Genomic DNA, 19377 nt, shown 5'->3' with positions numbered 1-19377 from the left:
AATTGCCTCGGTTTTCATCGGTTTCGGATTTCGCCAATTGTTTTCGGACGGATTATCGACGAAAACCAAGGTTTCACTGTATATCAAGAACTACAGCCTTATGCCTAGTGCCCCCCCATGTTAACTTTGCCCCTCCCCCAAAAATATCAGTTCTGGCTACGCCACTGCTTGGCATGATACTAGATTCATCTTTGTCTTATAACTGTCAGGTAAATCATTTATAGCGGAAAACTTCCTTTAAGCTGAGATAATTGAATTTGTTGAGATCTTAATCATTTGCTTTATTAGTTCAAATGTTGATTTTACCACACCTAGATAATTGTAATGTTCTTTATCTTGGCTTATGTTCTAAACTGTAACGGAAATTACAACTCACACAGAATACTGCAGTGAGGTTGATTTTCAAACTTAGGGCCCTGTTTACTAAATCATGCTGTAGGTGTGCTAACCTTTTAGCATGCGCTAATGCTAGAGACACCCATATATTCCTATGGATATCTCTAGTATTAGCACGCGTTAATTTTTAGCGAGTACTAAAAAGTTAGTATGCCTACAGCGTGGCTTAATAAACAGGGCCCTTAGTAAATTTAGCAGTGTATCTTCTTACACTGGCAAACTTCATTGGCTTCTGATTTACAAACGAGTTTTATTTAAAACATATTGCTTGTTTTTCCAAATATTGAATGGTAGCACTTTTGAGTTATTGATAAATATAGTTTCCATCACTCTTCCAAGATTATCATGTCAAATAAGCAACCAGATGATACATCACTCTCCTTCTTTTTGGAATATGTGTTTTTACAGAGTTGTTAATTCAGTTTTTTCCAGTTATAGGGGTTTCTTTCTGGAATTCTTTTCCTTTATATATTAGAACTGAATTGAGCTATTTGGCGTTCCGGAAAAGAAGGTCAAAATCTTTCTGTTTGAGTGGTTTTAAGATGTAATCATGGTTTAAATATAGGTTAAATAAGTTATGTATTGAATGACGATTTGTATCACTTTTTAATTACTGAACACCACAATGAATCCTTTTCAGGGAAATTAGTGGTTTATAAGTACTGTATTGGAATTTCAGTTATCCAAATATATTTTGGATGGACATGGAGATGCCTGGCCAAATGTTATCCATTCAGCAACTGAAAAAAAAAAAAAAAATATATATATATATATAAAGATCTGTCTAGTTAACTGGATTAAGTCTTCCAAATATTGACCTATAACTTATTTTTAATACAAGGACATTTTGGAAGTATAATAACATACCGTGCAGGGTGTCTAAGAAGAAACACATCAACATCACTGCTTAATAAAAACATATATAAACCTTGACAAAGTTTCTGCTGTCTTTTAACACAGTACAGTATTCAAAAGTGCATGACTGTGAGCAGCTCCAAATACCTGACATTAAACACTGCATTTCTTTCCACTCTGCGTTTCATCCAGTTGTGCATGTCTCTGATTGTACTGACTTTTCTCACTTATGTTGCCTTTTACATCCTCATCTAGCTCGCATTTCTTTCCCTCTGTGGCTGATTCAGTAGTGCATGTCCCTGACTGTATGGACTCTTCTCCCTCATACTGCCTTCTACATCCTCTTCTAGCCTGCATTTCTTTCCACCTGCGATTCATCCAGTAGGAGATATCCCTAACTGCACTGACTCTTCTCACCTATGCTGGGTCCTGCATCCTTTTCTAGCCTGCATTTCTTTCGCTTCATGGCTGATTCAGTAGTGCATGTTCCTAACTGCACTGACTCTTCTCACTTATGCTGCGTTCTGCATCCTTTTCTAGCATGGACTGGATTTTATCCTACCTGCCAGCCTGAAGAATTCCAGAGATGCTGAAGAGCCCAAAATCTGTGATCACCACTTTTCCATTGTCATAGAACACATTCTTGGACATGAGGTCTTTGTGGACAATTCCTTTAGCATGCAGGTACCCCATTCCCTGAAAGTAGTAACAGTTGTACAAAAAATTAGAGAAGTGTAGCATCCGGTGAAACATTAGGTGAGAAAGAAAATATAATTTATTTATTACATTTGTACCCCACATTATCCCACCTATTTGCAGGCTCAATGTGGCTTACAGAGTGTAGTTATGACATAATGAAACTAGTTATCACGTGCTGCTCCCATAGATAAAGATGGATGTCAAGCATTATAAACACAGCACTGTGTTTTGACCAGTCTAGGAATTGTACAGACTTGGCAATTGATCAGAAGATCTTAACTGCCATGACACATTCCTAGGAATGGATGAGGGTGAAAGGAAACACCAGTTGTCAAGGAAATAATAAGGAAAGGGGCCTTTTTATTAAAGTGCTTTATGTTCTGATAGAGTAATCTGTGTAGAGTTTTGCTGTGGACATTTCTGTTTCTGCAGTAGACATCACATAGAGGGGCATAATCGAACGGGGTGCCCAAGTTCCTGAGGGCGTCCTCGCAGACGTCCCCGTGAAGGGGCGGGGAAACCCGTATTATCGAAACAAGATGGGCGGCCATCTTTCGTTTCAATAATATGGTCGGGGATGCCCAAATCTCAACATTTAGGTCGACATAAATGTTGAGATAGTCAACCTTAGAGATGGTCGTCCCCGGTTTTCGGCAATAATGGAAACCGAGGACGTCTCAAAAACGACCAAATCCAACTCATTTGATTATGGGAGGAGCCAGCATTTGTAGTGCACTGGTCCCCCTGACATGCCAGGACACCAACCGGGCATCCTAGGGGGCACTGCAGTGGACTAACTGATGCACTAAGTGAACGGAAAAAGCCCTTCCCTTACCGATCCCTTAGCGATTCGGAAAGGAAAGGGGATGCATGAAGGAAATCACATGCAAATGAGATGCTCACTGTTAGCTCATTTGCACACAAATTCCTTCCTAAGGAGGGGAAGCTACTGCAGAGCAGCCAAACATTATGCGTGACTGCTGAGCGCATGCCAAAGACAAGCTGCGCGCATAATAGCCGTCTACAACCTTAAATAAATTGCCATCTACAACCTTAGAAAAATACAAGTCCAGGTGAAAACGTCCAAGTGCTCGTCAGGGATGTCTTTTTTTTTTTTTTTTTTTTTAGTATGGGTGAACGATGTCCAAGTGTTAGGCACCTTCGCTATGCCTCCGTCCCTGCGATGGGCAGTTGAGGACATCCAAAATGTGGATGTTTCTGTGAGAAGGATGTCCATGCCTTTACTATGCCTCAAACACACCCTTTATTTATTTGGATTTTGGATCACAAGTAGTAGCAGTGGGATTGGAACCGGCCACCACTGGATTGCAAGACCAGTGCTCTAACCACTAGGCCACTCCTCCACTCCACTCCCTTGAAATTTGGCCGTCCCTGTGTGTATGTGGGGGGGGGGGGGGGCAGTTCAGGACGTCCAAAATGTTTGAAAGAAGGATGTCCACGCCTTCGCTATGCCTCCGCTGACACACACACACCTCCCCCCCAAGGGACCTGCATACTGCTGCGATGGACCTGAGTATGATATTTGAGGCGAGCAAAAAAAGTTTTTACAGTTCTTTTTTTTCAGGGTGGGAAGGGGTTAGTCACCACTGGGGGAGTCAGGGGAAGTCATCCCTGATTCCTTCCAATGGTCATCTGGTCAGTTTGGGCACCTTTTTGAGGCTTGGTCGAAAGAAAAAATGGACCAAGTAAAGTCAGCCAAGTGCTCATCAGAGATGCCATTCTTTTTTCCATTATCACTAGAGGATGCCTATCTGTTAGGCACACCCCAGTCCCGCCTTTGCTACGCCTCCAACACGCCCCCGGGAAATTTGGTCGTCCTTGCGACGGGAAACAGTTGGGGACGCCCAAAATCAGCTTTCGATTATGCCAATTTGGACGACCCTGAGAGAAGGATGCCCATCTCCCGATTTGTGTCAAAAGATGGGAACCCTTCTCTTTCGAAAATAAGCCTGATATTGTTGTTGTCCTCCGCTTTGTGGATATCCTGAAAACCTGACTGGCAAGGGGTATTCCAGGACTGGACTTAGGAAACACTGCACTAAAGCATGAAATATGAAGATGGCTCAGTGCTGGATTATAGCCCATCCTGAATACTGAAAGATAAGTGCATGAGTGAAGCTTGTTAGCTATTGCTTACACTACTTGATACTGGACTTTGGTTTTTGAATTTTGCAGATTATCAAAATACAGATTAATAATTATAGAGAAGGTTAAATCAGGAAGGTTTTTTTTATGCCTATGATGAAAAGTTCCAGTTCTGAAGGATCTGTTTGACCTGGAGCTCTTTGAAGCTTTTTCCATCTTAATGCAGCGATACATAATTGCTTCTCAATATTGTGTTTTTGGAATTGATTTTGCTTTACTTACTATAGTATAAACACAATATTGTCCTGGCAGTGTCACTGGATTTATCCTCTGCTTTCAACTTAGTAAACCATTCACTATTACTGTCACCTATGCATTGTTAGGGATATCTTTTCTCTCAGGGCGTTCCTATCAGGTGGTGACTTCTTCCAAAGCTTCCTCTCAGCCCCTGACCTGTGGGGTCCCGCAGGGTTCTGTCCTCTCACCTCTTCTCTTTAATGTGTTTATTAGTCCTCTTGCTGCTCTTATCGAATCCTATGGCACCTCTACATACTTCTATGCAGATGACATTCTGTTGTTCTTTCCTACTAATCCACATTCTCCTTCTATACAACCCCTGCAGGACTGCCTATTGGCAGTTCAACAGTGGCTCCTGGACCAGAGATTGACCTTGAATAAGGAAAATGCAGTAGTATGTTGGTTTACCAGTGGAAGCTCAAGCCCAACCGCTCCTCTAAATCTGTATGGGACTACTACCACTCCAGCCAATTCCTCTCGTTAATTAGGTGTAATTATTGATTCTCATTTAACTTTCTCGTCACAGATATTGAACATATGTAAGACTGGTTTCCTTATCCGCAGGCAGCTATGGTTAGTTAGGAGATATTTTGATCACAATGCACTGCATTCATTTATTCTGTCGTTGCTAACTTCCAGAATGTACATAAGTACGTAAGTATTGCCATACTGGGAAAGACCAAAGGTCCATCAAGCCCAGCATCCTGTTTCCAGCAGTGGCCAATCCAGATCACATAATTTACCTAGGATTCCCACATTATGCTCTCAGGTATCTCCAAAAATTACAAAATACTACAATCAAGATTACATTTCCCCATTGTTCCAAAAATATCACTGGCTTCGTATCGAACAGAGAATCATTTACAAGCAGCTTTTTAGGTGGGTGTGCTGCAATATTTATCTAATCTCACCATTCCTTACTCCTCCTTGGGTTTGCTGCGATCCCATAATGACTACCGCCTGGTTCTACCTAATCCAAAACAGGCCATTTTGGAATTCACTAGATATTGTGCTTTTTACTTTACAGCTCCTTTTTATTGGAATTCCCTCCCTCGGGAAATCAGATCTGAACTATCCTTCAAAACATTTAAACCAGCTATATTAACATGGCTGTTTTGCCAGGTCTTCAATGTTACCGCTGATCTCCCCCCAAATGTGTGCATCCCCAAAGGAGTTTCTTGGGGATGTGGTGGACAGCAAAAGGGAGGGAAAAGATTGCAGCTGAGAAAGAGGACATTTTAAATGTTGAGTAAAAGGAAAGGGCTCATAGCCCTAGACAAAGTGATACTGCCTGGATTTAGGATAACTAGTTTTTGGCATCTAAGAGGTCCTTTATTGTGCTCCATTAAGTGCTAACATGTTTCTAACGCCACAAAAAGGTGAACTAATAAGGGCCACGCTAAAGCATCATGATGTAATTTTTACATTTGCGCATGGTGACCACAAAGTAAACATTTGGAATTTTTGTGAGGGGGTGTGTCGGGGCAGAGAGTGGGCATTCCTGCAGTAACCAGTTAGCGCTTCTATATTACCATGCACTAACCCCTGGATTCTATAATGGAGGCCCATAATTGCACGTTCAAATTGCTTGCGTATCTTAATTGAGTAATGAGCTGTTAACTAGCAATAATTGGACACTAACAACCAATTATTACAGTTAATTGGTTCCATTTAGGATTTATGCGTGTATCTTGCTAAGCGCTATTCTATAAAGATGTGCACACAAAGAGGGCATAGCCATGGGAGGGGCATGGATGGGCCAGGGGCATTCACTAAAGATGTGTGCAGTATTACAGAATTTGGGGGATCTGCACACCAAGATTTACACCTGGTTTCAGTTTGCCCCTGAAATCGTCTCTAAGCACTATTCTATAAACAATGCCAAACTTGGAAGAATGAGGCGTGATGACATCTCAGTATCAGCTCTGGTTACCAGACACTGAAACTCTTCACACTAAGGAGGGAAGTTATCAATGTGGGCAACTGTTAAGGGGTGTTATTTTACCACTGACTGGTGCTATTTTATATATGGATACTAATAACTGGGGTTAAGAGTAATTGAATGTCTTAATGGTACCCACATTGATAACTTCCTTCCTAAGTAAAGGTGTCTTAGGCAGAAGGAATATTAGTTATCCTTATTGAAACAAATTGCACAGATGGTGCTCTAATCACGCAGACCTTGCATATTAAAATACAACTGCCCTCAAACTATTATAGGAACAAAAACCAACTGTAAGAAGTCAGCTCTTTTGTTTTTCATTTTCCCTCCTTTTATGTCTCATTTCATCTTTCAATCCTGATCCTACTTATCTGACTAAAAATAAGTTTATAATGCAGTCTGAGATGTGCATGCAAAGATCCGATGGCTATACTGGAAACCTAGCTACAGTTTCCAGACTCTGGAAGTTAATGAGGTCTGCTGTCTGCTTACCTTCACAATCTCCTGTGCTATCTGTCTCGTCTTGTTCACATCCAGGACAAGTTTTACATCTCTCACCACTGAGTATAGTGTTCGTCCTTTGCACAAACTGGAAAGCAAGAGAAAGATAAACATATACATGTGATACCCTTTGAAAGTGCTTTAGATGGATGAATATTTTGGTGCAGCACATTTTTTCATTTTTTGTTAAATTGATAGTGAATTTTGCTTGGTACCTAAGACTATCTTTGACTGCAATTTGATTTCAAGCAGAACCACAATGTGGAAACAGGGACTGAATTCATGGAACTGTCATGACAATCAGGACATTAAAGGTGGGCACCTCTATATTAGAACTGGTTGCACAGAATTTGAGTGCTGGTTTCCTATTACCACCATTTAGCAGTTCTTACAGTAAAAGCACTTTATGCCATTATTAGCATTTCCCATCGGTTCCTAGCGTAATTAAAGAATATTCAATTTACTGCTCATAAACCCACAGCCACTCCAAGGACAGATATGGTCAAAGGTTGTAAAGTAAAACTGAAATATGTAACTCAAAGTAACTATCATTAATTCATCATGAAAGTGTCAGGAACCGGTGGATATAGATCAATGTGGATAGGTTTTCTGTGGCTAATGAAAATAATAGGATTAAACTGACTGTCCTAGCTAGTCAAGTAAGTTGAACATTAGGCTAAGGTATAACCCTGACAAATTATCACAGTATAGCAGCCTGTGTGCATACTGAACCTTGCAGAGAGCATCTGGGCTACATTTTACCTGACCTCAGGAAAAAGACAAAAATGTAGGGGTCTATAAGCACAGCAAGTTATGCATTTGCGAGCAGGTGGCAAATGCATAACTCACCTACGTATATATTTTTAGACTTTAAACAAATAAAATCTGACTGTTTAACTTGCTAAGCGGCCAGAATTTATCTGTATAATAAGGGCCAGCTTTGGGGAGGAGAAAAGGCGGAGCTGGTTTATATCTATCTACAGGGCTTACTTTGTCCCCGTGTCATTTTCTACTTTGAAGCCTGTTAATGAGCTGCACTGCTATTTATGTTTGACTGATGCAGACAGCGGTATTTTGATTTTTTGGAAAAACAAGCAAACATGCTGGCCACAACTAGCAAAATTTGCATGGAGGATCCTGTACATTCCTGCTACAAGCGCATCTTCTAAGAAGGCATCTTTTATTACTGGAAGGACTGTGGAAGACAGGAAAGTTAGACTGAATCCTGATATTCAGTGACTTCTTAATCATCCACAGATTTAAAAAATCATAACAGTGCTTCATAGGGCATATTTCTCCCCTCTAGGGCATAAAGAATGGGTTGTATTTTGTACCCCTGAACATTTTAACAGGGTGGATTAGGATTCCTTGGGGTAATAGAAGTCAGCTATTGTTGGGGTTGGAAGGGTAGAAGGTAGTGGGGGGGGGGCAGGGTTATTGTAGCTGCTCATTGTTGTTATTGTTTTCTATTTCTAATTTATACACAACAGTTGCATAGCATATTGTTTCTTTTTATACTTTAATACAGTGGTTCTCAAATGTTTTCAGTTCACAGCACCCTTTGTGTCTGACCCATATGTGCACATATATATATATATGCTGGCATGGAACCTAAGTGCTTTTCTGCAAACACCCACTTAACTTATCTAGCACGTATTTAAAAGGGGGAGGGGTGGCATACACAGGGGAAGATCACTGGCGCTTACGTATAGGCCCCCAGGTATAGGACTGCTCCCTAAATGACTATACTATCCATTTAATTTAGATCTTCTGAACAGCATTTGAACTCAAATAACTGTAAAGAGGTTGCAGCAGCCATTTAGACTGGTGCAGAAAGGCAGGAGCGAGGGAGCTATGCTCCTGCCCCCAACAGCCCCACTGGACCAGCAGGGATACAGGTAGGCCCGGAGGAAGGGCCTGCCTGCACACCTGGGGGCAGGGGGGGGGGGTCGATAAGGGCTGAGAAGGGGGAGGGAAAGAAGGATACATAGGCAGGGGGCTTTAGTAAAGAAAAAAAATAAAAAAACATTTTTAAAAATTAAAAAAAAATGTATGCGTGTGCTGGCCCAATATTCAAAGCCAACATCCGCATAGCTAAGTGGCTTAAATCACTTTGAACATTGGCCTCAGTATATTTAGCAGCACTAAGTTAAGCACAGGAGCTGGAGCTTCGCTTTAAATGGTAGTCACCTACCGAATTGTACAGAATTACAGAAGGAAGTTATCATGCTGTGTTAGGGCTTTAAGTTGCGTTATTTGCCCCTTAGCACAATTTAAAGGGCCTAATGCAGCTTGACAAAATTTACCTCTGCGATATTTATGTCTTTGCAAGTTACATAGTAATGAGATGCAAAATATGTTATGTTAGGGATAAAAAATTGCAGTAAAATAACCCCATCTTTTGTTGGGGTTATTTCATTGCCCAGAAACATCGGGCTGCAAAGCCATGGCCCAATGCTCCTGGGTTGGCAGACTAGGGCCCTCCTGGCTACCCAGCTCAACTGGCTAAGGCTCCGCTCATCCTCCACAAGATACAAGCTCCCCTACTGCCCCCAACATCCCCCCCCCCCCCCCACATGGTGCTATACCCCTAAAGGGGCTATATGAGGAGGCATTGGTAGTCCATGGGGGTCATCAGGCAGAAGCAATACCAAGTGGTTCCTGCCCAGTCTGGCTCCTTCCACAAAATGGCACTCTTACTGGTATGATAGCTTCTTGTACACCTGCACCCAACTAATAGCAGTGGAAAGGAAATTGTGCACAGACAGGTCATACATTGTCCTTAAACTTTCTCACAATCATCAGATCTAGCAGAAATTTGCTCAGTTTTTACTGCCAAAGGAAGCAGGTGACAGCTGTGGTTTGCAGGAATATCTGCAAAGCTATATAATAGCTGCATACTGAATCATTACAGAGGAGTGAAGCTTCTTCAACTGCATTGCCTGACCCCCCCCCCCCCCCAATCCCCACCTCATATATGAAGCAGTTGGCTACAGCCATGATGTTCAAATGCAGGCAATAGGATGTGAGAGAATGAGTGGTGTAGCGACAGGTGTCCGTAAGAGCACTCCCTCACAAGCAGTTAAGACACCTTACAGCAGGTGGTGCTAACCTGTGTTAGAAGCTGAGTCAGGGGGCGGGGTTCAGACCAGGCTGGAGTTAAATGCCCCCAGTCAGTGTAGAGGAGGAGAGGTCCCGAGAGAAAGGGACTCATTCTAAGTTGAGCTATCAGGGAAGCAGTGTGACTCAAGCTTAATGTTCCAGAGTCTGTGTGTGAAGACTTTCAAGGTAGGAGATAACCTTAAATTGTATTCAGAAAGTACTACCAAAAGGGACCCAAGACGGTATTGTTACTGTATTGGGATAGGCTGGGAGCCAGCCGTAGGAAGAGAGAGTGCTGACAGTAAGAAATCAGAGAGAAATAAAGAGATTACTAGTGCTGGACTAAAGCCTGTGAAGTAACAGGGGTGCAAATGTTGAGTCTTTACAATAAAGTATTTTCCTTTTGCTTTCAAACCCTGTGTGTATGACTATGTTTGTGACAGATGCAAGCCACACCCTCAATCACATTACACATAGGAATGCTATTCTCTTCAGCATTTACTAACCGTGAAGGCTCTGCAGAATTTAGTAACCAGTACAACTTATCAGCACAACTGAAGTCTATTTCCACATCAAGTGCAACAGGTATCATTTAAGAGCAGCACAAACACCTTCAGACATACAAATATATACACGCCTTCAGCTATCACTAGAGGGACATATGCCAAGAATCAATACAGCCAATAAGAAACCCTCATTACATTATACTATACAAACTTCTAACACACACACACTCCAAGGCACATATATTCTAGTATTCTGGTTATTTATGGGAGTTTTTGGTGCACTCTTATAGAATTGCCCTCTAAGTGCAACAACTATTAATACTGTCTGATTATTGTATTATTTTGTGTGATGCAAACCACTTTGGAATGAGGTTTTGTTTGAGAAAGGCAGTATGTATGTAGAATATAACATAACAGAGGATGTGAATGCTGCCTCTATCATCCACAGCCCCATCTGACTCAGAAAGCAGAAAACTTGATTTCTGACCCAGGTCCCGTGACACGATGTAACGCAACAATGCCACTCAGCAACCGGGTCAGCCCCACCACAGTATTTCATGTTTTTTATGTGTGGACATTAGAATTTGACGTGCAATTTTTCCTTAATCACACTTATCTTTCTAAACTCCCATTACTTTCTCTCTCTCATTTGTCTATGGCTCATATTTTAGAATGTTAATTTGTGAAATTAACATCCATATGGCCCTGTGAGACCCTGGATGAGGATTATGGGATGGCCCTGGGAATTACTCAGCCAGACAAGGTATGCAAAGGTGAAAGTAAAGGGTTTTATTCACCTGAGCCCTGGGACCAGTTACCACACAGGCCGGAACATCAGATGCAACAGCCTCCCTGGTTTAGTGACCGTCATGAGTAGGCCTCTGGCTAGCAGGCCAAGTAGTCTGTGACTGGTGGGGCAGTCCCACACCAAACACAGCCCGTAGGTTCTCAGATCTGTCTCCAGCCAGACTTCAGCAAGGCTTGCAAGCCTTAACAAGGAACAAAATTGGCTTACCTCAGCCAGGTCACAGCAGCTAAACTAATTCAGTAAAGGTATAGACTTGGGCTTCAGTTCTTTCATCCCTGGGCCTCCTTAACCATGTATGCCCTGGCCCTGTCTTTTAAACTCTCAGGTACTGACTCCGCTTCTCCTGGCTCACTTCCTCCCGGGGTGGGATCAGTGCACTTAAGGTGGCCCAGGCTAGTTAAGAGAGAGACTTTTCTTAAGGGTGAGGAGCAGTGTTCTATAAACCCCCTCACAGACCCCAAATCCCCTTCTATGTTGCATAAATAAATAATAAGTAAATAAACAAACATTCAAAGCACCATTTTAGAAAAGGGATGCTCTTAACGTTCATGTCCAGCATTACCCCTCTGTGTCACTGTCCTTATGTTCCCTCCCTTCCCAGCATCTCTTCTTTATGACCCTGTGTCCAGCTTCTCCCCCCCCCCCCCCCTCTTCCCATATCTTTCTACATCCTCTCCCCACTCTAGAGCCAACATTTCTTCTTTTCTTCTGCTCCCCAGCAGTCCGGCATCTCTCCCTCCCTCTGTGGGTTCAATTTCTGTCCTTCTCTCTTTCCAGTCCCTGATCCAATCTCCTCTCCCCACCCCCTGTTCCAGCATCTCTCCTCTCCCCTTCCTACAGTCCTGGGTAATTCTCTTCCATCACTCACAGCAGCAGTGATTAAGACAGACTGCCTCTGGTTAGCCTCAGGACCTTCCCTCTGCTGCAACCTGCTTCATCTGATACAACTTCCAGGTTTCGCATAGACAGAACATGGGAGAAGGAAGGCCTCAAGGCCAACTGGAGCAGCCTGTCTTAATCACTGCCATTACTGGCAATGGAAGAAAAGTATGGTGGACTGCAGGAATGGGGGAGAGGGAGAGACCCGGGACAGCTACTCCCTTTGCCTGTTGGTAAAAATGGCCCTGTGTACACCATAGAGGGAATGGTATTAGAACCAAAGAAATAGGCATCGTTCAAGAAAGCCTTTGGCAAAATCTCAGGCAGATTAGTTCCAAGAGGCCGGAGGTCTGCAGGCTGTTTAAATGAGCCTAAAGATAGCTTCTGTTGAAATTAATGAAGCAAGCTTTTTAAAAAGAAGAAGAAAAATATGTTGTCTTACTTGGCCTCTGTTGAGCATGTTCATCTAATTGAACAGATGGCTTCACATAAAAATAAAAATAAGTCCATGTTCAATGTGAATGCTTGCAAAAATCAATGGCCTCAATATTCAGACTGTAGGAGATAGCCAGGCTATCTCCCACGTTCGGCATTAAACCCAGATATTCAATGCCTGTCCATTTCCGGTGACCGGCACTGAATATCCGGTTTATCTTTGGCTGATCAGATTTTAACTGGCCACGCTGATATTCAGCACTGGTCAGTTAAAGTGAGATTGGCCAAAGTTATTGTAGCTATTGTGGTGGCCAAATATGGCCACCAAACTTGGCCAGTCAGGTTTTAAAAATCGGGGGATAGCCAGTGATATTCAGAGTCTGATAGCTGCTTAAATGCCGTTTTAGCTGCCTTTTTGTTCTAAATATCGGGCGGAATGAGTTTTACAGTGTATCTGATATCATACAAAACACCTTGCTTGTGTGTTAGTACATTAATGGATGAAAGCTATAATCTGACTGGCTCTAAGATCAGTGACATCAGAGGAAAACAATGGTACTTTTCTGTGTACCATGTTTCCTCCTACGTGACTTGCACCACATTAATTTTTACCGGAGAATCTTGTATACTGAGGCACATTTTCACATTGAGAACAATCAAGTTTTACTTATTGGAATTTATTTATCACCTTTTTGAAGGAACTCACTTATGACAGCGTACAGCTTATAATCCTCATAATCAAAAAGCATGCATAATACATAGCACTTATACACTTCAACAACACCATCCCCTAGGCCTGACTCACTAAGACATTTCTCCTATTCTCTATCTCTGCGTGGGATAAACATAAAGGAATCCTGTTCAGAAGGAATGGATCCTCAGGAGCTTAGCCGAGATTGGGTGGCAGAGACGGTGGTGGGAGGCGGGGATAGCGCTGGGCAGACTTATACGGTCTGTGCCAGAGCTGGAGTTGGGAGGCGGGGCTGGTAGTTGGGAGGTGGGGATAGCGCTGGGCAGACTTATACGGTTTGTGCCAGAGCCGGTGGTTGGGAGGCGGGGATAGTGCTGGGCAGACTTATACGGTCTGTGCCCTGAAAAAGACAGGTACAAATCAAAGTAAGGTATACACAAAAAGTGGCACATATGAGTTTATCTTGTTGGGCAGACTGGATGGACGTGCAGGTCTTTTTCTGCCGTCATCTACTATGTTACTATCCAGCTTATAATCGAAAGAGAAAAACGCCTATATTGCGACCCAAATCGGGAGATGGGCATCTTTCTCCCGTGGGCGCCCAAATCGGTATAATCGAAAGCCGATTTTGGGCGTTTCCAACTGCAATCCGTCATGGAAATGGGTAAAGTTGACGGGGGCATGTCGGAGGTGTGGTGAAGGCGGAACTGGGGTGTGGTTATCGGCCGAGGAGAGATGGGCGTCTTTAGCTGATAATCGAAAAAAAAGGCGTTTTTACCGCGATTTTGGGTCACTTTTTTTGGACCCTTTTTTTTCACGAACAGGTTCCAAAAAAGTGCCCCAACTGACCAGATGACCACTGGAGGGAAAAAACACTTTACAAACTTTTTTTCCAGCCTCTATGCCAGCCTCAAATGCCGTACCCACCTCTATGACTGCAGAATGTGTTCTATCCTGTGACAGCCTTTCCCTGGTTCTGATGTGGCTCTCGGGTGAGTGTGACACCTTTTCTGTTATGCGCACTGCAGAGTCACATCAGCAATGCATTGTGGTGGGTGCAGGGTATTGGGCTCCGTGATTCCAGTAGCTTGTGGCAAATGCTCACGATGTTAGTAGTTGGTAGGTGCTTTTCCCCCTGCTTACTGGGTCAGAGTGTGCCCTGTTTTGTTTCCGGTAGTCCATGCGGAAGTGGCCATTTTTGTAAGCCAGTTTTAGATCCCTTTCACGTGTTAGCCACGCTACAGAACTTAGTTCTTCCATTGAATGTGGCTGAAAGAGGGCATTGTACAGCATTCTGCCAGCTCTGACCTACTGCTCATCTCAGTACCAGGGAGACTCATTGCCAGTGGGGCACAACCTCTGATCTGCAGTTAACTGTGAGTAAGCGTGCTTATTCCAATAAAGGACGTTTTCGGAAAGATTAGTCTTCAGGTGTCAACTGGTGTGCCAATGTTATATAGCAGCAACCAGTCCTAGAGGCCTGCGTGTATGCAGGTCCCTGGAGCACTTTTAGTGGGTACCACAGTGCACTTCAGCAATGCGGACCCAGGCCCATCCCCCCCCTACCTGTAACACTTGTGCTGGTAAATGGGAGGCCTGCAAAACCCACTGTACCCACATGTAGGTGCCCCCTTCACCCCTAAGAGCTATGGTAGTGTTGTACATTTGTGGGTAGTGGGTTTTGGGGGAGGGGGGTTGAGGGCTCAGCACCCGTGGTAAGGGAGCTATGCATGTGGGCGCGTTGTCTGAAGTCCACCGCACTGGCCTCTAGGGTGCCCATTTGGTGTCCTGGCATGTCAGGGGGGCGAGTGTACTACGAATCGTGGCCCCTCCCACGACCAAATGGCTCGGATTAGGACGTTTTTGAGCTGGGCATTTTTATTTTCCATTATCGCTAAAAAAAAAAAACCGCCTAGCTGAAAAACGTCCATTTTTTCAAAAATACGGTCTGTCCCGCCTCTTCACGTACCCGTTTTCGGACATAGACGCCCATGGAGATAGGCGTTCGCGTTCGATTATGCCCCTTCACGTATGGAAAAAGTCTAATGAATCATACCCTCTGTCCAGACAAGAAGTTCCACCCAGTCTTTTCACAGTTAACACTTTCTTTGGGAGCCTAAGCTTTTCCAGACTAATATTCAAGTGACAGTTTCTCACAACTTCAGATCCATTAGATGACTGCCCATGCTGAAAATGATATCTCTCAGAAGACGTGGGCATGAACAGTACAGTAAAATCAAGTCAAGAGACCATTTATTATTGGAATAAGCAATTAAAATATGTACATACCGTATGCTTTTAATGCTTTCAAAAAATGTCCTCTAAACTGTCTCAATTGCAGTGAGACTGAACATGCTTCTCTTGTCCTATAAAGCCTGATGGATGCCATAGCTGACTGGCTAATGCAACCAAGCCATACCTTAATAACCCAGATAATTTCACAAATTAGGTACAAGCTGCACCTGAAAGCAAGTTTTGGAGTCCCATGTTCATTTCTATGCAAGTTATTCACATTATAGGCACATTTGCTTACAGTGATATCTTTTCATAGTTCAAAAGATCATCTTATTAAGGGACTGCATTTATAACTGATAATCAGAATACAAATGGCCAAGTGCTTCATTTCCAACATGTCAATGCATTTTATTCAATAAAAGAAAATGAAAGAACAGATCACTCAAATGAGTTGCTATAGCAACCAAGAATCCCAGAAATGAAGTACTGAACAGAATTTCATATATTTAAATTTTATGCAAGCCAAGGCAGTTTACAATAAAGCCTTTGTCTATCTCATATGGTTGAAAGTTGACCAAGGCTGCAAAGAGCATTTGGAAGCTTTGATTGGCCAATCCATTGAATAAGTTTCTCATTGAGATGTCATTCAGAAAGCTCTGCCATTCCATACTAATTCTGAAGCCAAAATACTCAACTTACTTCTAAAAATGTAAATATTTTTCACAACTAGAGAAACTATTGTACTACTGGACTGGACTGTAATATTTTACTTTCCCTCTCTGGATATCATTTACAGTGTGGAAGACTGTTGGAAAATAAGAACATAACGTAACAGCAACAAAGTTCATGATCTGCAAGCCCTGATGTTACAGGCAGACTTGGATATTGTTCCTATCACAGAGAAGGGGTTCAATGACTCCCATGAATGAGATGCAAACATATTAGGCTATACCCTATTCAGGAAAGATAGAGATGGTCAGAAAGCTTTATATGGAAAAAACAATATTAAAGCGGCTGAAATGTAGCAGACCTGGGGAGAGGAAGAAGCAGTATGGATTGTCTTAGAAAGAGAAGATGGAACATCCATACAAATGGGTGTTGTCTACGGACCTCCTACACAAACAGAGAAGTTGGACAAAGATTTGGTCACAGATATCCAAAAGTTGGGAATGAAGGGAAAAGTGCTGTTGCTGGGGAATTTCAACCTGCCGGATGCGGATTGGAAGGTCCCATCGGTGGAATCAGAAAGAAGTCGAGAGATTGTGGATGCTTTTCAAAGTGCACTACTGAGACAAATGGTGATGGAACCCATGAAAGTAGGGGTGACCTTAAATCTTGTGCTCACAAATGGAGATAGTGGTCCAACACCAACAGTAATCATCACATTGTATGGTTTGATGTAAGAGCTAAAGGAGAATGCGAACGCACAAAGCTAAAAAATCTTGGATTTTAAACATGCTAACTGTGTTAAAATGGGACCTGAAGAAAGAGCTGATGGGATGGAAGGACATAGGAGCACAGGATCTGTGGTTGAAATTGAACAGAGTTATAAAATCAGTAACAGAGCTTTATATAAGGAAGGTAAGCAAGAACAAAAAAAAACTGATATTGGTCACCAAACAAGTCGCTGACAAAATAAAGGCAAAAGAGGTGGTATTCATGAAATACATATGAATGCAAGAAGAGGAACACGGAAGAGATTACCAGATAAAACTGAAAGAAGTGAAGACAGAAATACGGCTGGCAAAGGCTCTGGCTGAAGAACAAATGGCTAAAAACATAAAGAAGGGTGACAAGACTTTTTCAGGCATATTAGTGAATGGAGGAAGGCTAGAAATGGAATTGTGAGACTGAAGATGCGATTAACCACTATGTGGAGAGAAATGAGGAAAAAGCAAATGTGCTTAACAAATACTTCTGTCTTCACTGAAGAAAATCCTGGAGTAGGACCTTGTTTGGCTGATAAATGTACATATGAAAATGAAGTTGATATTGCACATTTTATAAAAGAAAGCGTTTATGAACAACTAGAAAAACTCAAAATGGACAAAGCCAAGAGGCTGGATGGGAGTTCAGAGCGATTCTGGCGGGTCTTCAAGATTTGTTTTATAAATCCTTGGAGACGGGGGAGGTTTAGCGGGATTGGAGAAAAGCGGATGTGGTTTGCCTTCACAAAAGTGGAGGCAGAGAAGAAGCGGAAGCTACTAAGACTTACTTGGGTGGTTGGAAAGCTAATGGAAGTGCTGCTCAAGGAAAAGATAGTGAATTTTCTGAAATCCAGCAGGTTACAAGATCTGAGGCAACATGGCTTCACCAAAGGAAAATCATGCCAAACGAATCTGAATGATCTCTTTGACTAGGTGTGATACTGTGAATGATAATTGAGGGAGGGCCTTCACAATAACACAACCTGATCAAGGTTGTAAACATGAAATAAGTGCTTTATTAAACTTTAATCTGAGGCCTGATACTTCACAGGTCCAGGAACAAAGATAAAGTCTCTTTACTTCAGAGAACAAAGTCTTAACCGGGGCCATGGCTGACAGGTCCCTAAAACACAGTCTATAAGTTTTTGCTCTCTCTCTCTGGGTTTCCAAGTCTGGCCCAGCCAGACTTCAGAGCAAGGCTTATAAGTCTTCAAATCAAAAGTTGGCTTACCTCAGTCAGGTCACAGTAGCTAGACATATGTCATAAAGGCATATGCTAATACTTCAGTTCTTCCTTCCCTGGGCCTACTTAACCCCACTCTGGCACCGCCTTTTATATTTCCTGGTTTGTGTCCTTATAGTTTCACCCTTCCTGTCACACTTCCTCTCTGGGTGGGACTACTTTACTTTACTTTATTGGATTTATATCCCACACACGTCCGAGTCGAGGACTCAGTTCTATGTGTCTTACATTAAGTTAATCAGATATACAAATACAGGTTGGGTTAGTTTGGATAGCTTAAGCAGATATAAATGTTCAGATTAGGGAGAGGAGGGAGAAAAGAGATAGACGAATGATTTAACATGTCTAGGGTGGGTTGTGTGGTAACATGATCTTGTAGTGGTTTTAAGTTGGTTTAGATTACCTGAAGGACTACTCTTAAGGGTGAAGTGCAGTGTTCTATAATTGCCCAAACCGTCATGGTAGGGGCCTTAACGTGACTTTCTCACCCAAAATTAGTTATTCCCAACCTGACATTGCCGCCCCCTCCCCCTATTGAGGCCCTTCATGTCCACCATTCAGGTCCTATCTCAGCCAACTTCTTATTGATCTGTCAACCTCCATCTGCTATTTCCATTAACTCGCTTCGCTTACTTATCATTGACCACTGTCTTAGCAATGTACATATTGTTTTAGGGGAGTTTAATATTCAAGTTGACAAAACGCTCTATAGACCTCCTCACTCTCATGTCCGACCTCAACCTTACCCAGCATGTTACAGCACCTACCCATTGTAACGGTCACATTCTGGATTTAATTCCATTATTTGCAACTGATACCAATGCCCTCTGTCTCACTTCAGTTCAACTACTCTACTAAAATTGCCAAAGCCCCCAATACAGAGATTCTGAACAAAACCCTTAAAACTTTAACCACTTATAAAAAGGCCTCATGCCACACTGATAATCGTAATGCTTCGCCACATGTTTTCAGTCAAAAATTATGTCTCTCCATGGCAGTCTTACCACAGGACCTCATTCTACTACTTCTCTACCTTCTGTTGCTTCACCTTCCAACTTTTTTCCTTGTTTCTCTACTAGCATTTTATCTAACTTTCATATTCCTTCTCTGGATGAACTTTTCAGAATTATGACCCACATGCAATTTACCTCGATGAACTACAAAGAATTATGTCACAGATACGATCTACCTCCACATTAGTGGATCCTCTTCCTTCCTCTTTTGTTAAAAAACATAAATCTGTCCTTCTCTCCCT

At 42.5% G+C, this 19377-nt stretch overlaps 1 protein-coding gene across 1 annotated transcript in view; it reads right to left on the bottom strand.

Annotated features, from left to right (window-relative positions):
- LOC115480048 (kinase suppressor of Ras 2-like) overlaps nucleotides 1–19377 on the bottom strand; it is a 577290-nt gene that overhangs the window by 93197 nt on the left and 464716 nt on the right. The window contains exons 15-16 of the mRNA XM_030218456.1: nucleotides 6788–6884; nucleotides 1814–1947 (exon numbers count right to left, since the gene is read on the bottom strand). Of these exons, the coding sequence (XP_030074316.1) occupies nucleotides 1814–1947; nucleotides 6788–6884 (231 nt within the window). The remainder of the gene's footprint in view (nucleotides 1–1813; nucleotides 1948–6787; nucleotides 6885–19377) is intronic.

The sequence above is a fragment of the Microcaecilia unicolor genome, chromosome 11 (assembly GCF_901765095.1).
Source record: "Microcaecilia unicolor chromosome 11, aMicUni1.1, whole genome shotgun sequence".
Lineage (NCBI taxonomy): Eukaryota > Metazoa > Chordata > Amphibia > Gymnophiona > Siphonopidae > Microcaecilia > Microcaecilia unicolor.
This window is presented reverse-complemented; position numbering and strand designations above follow the sequence as displayed.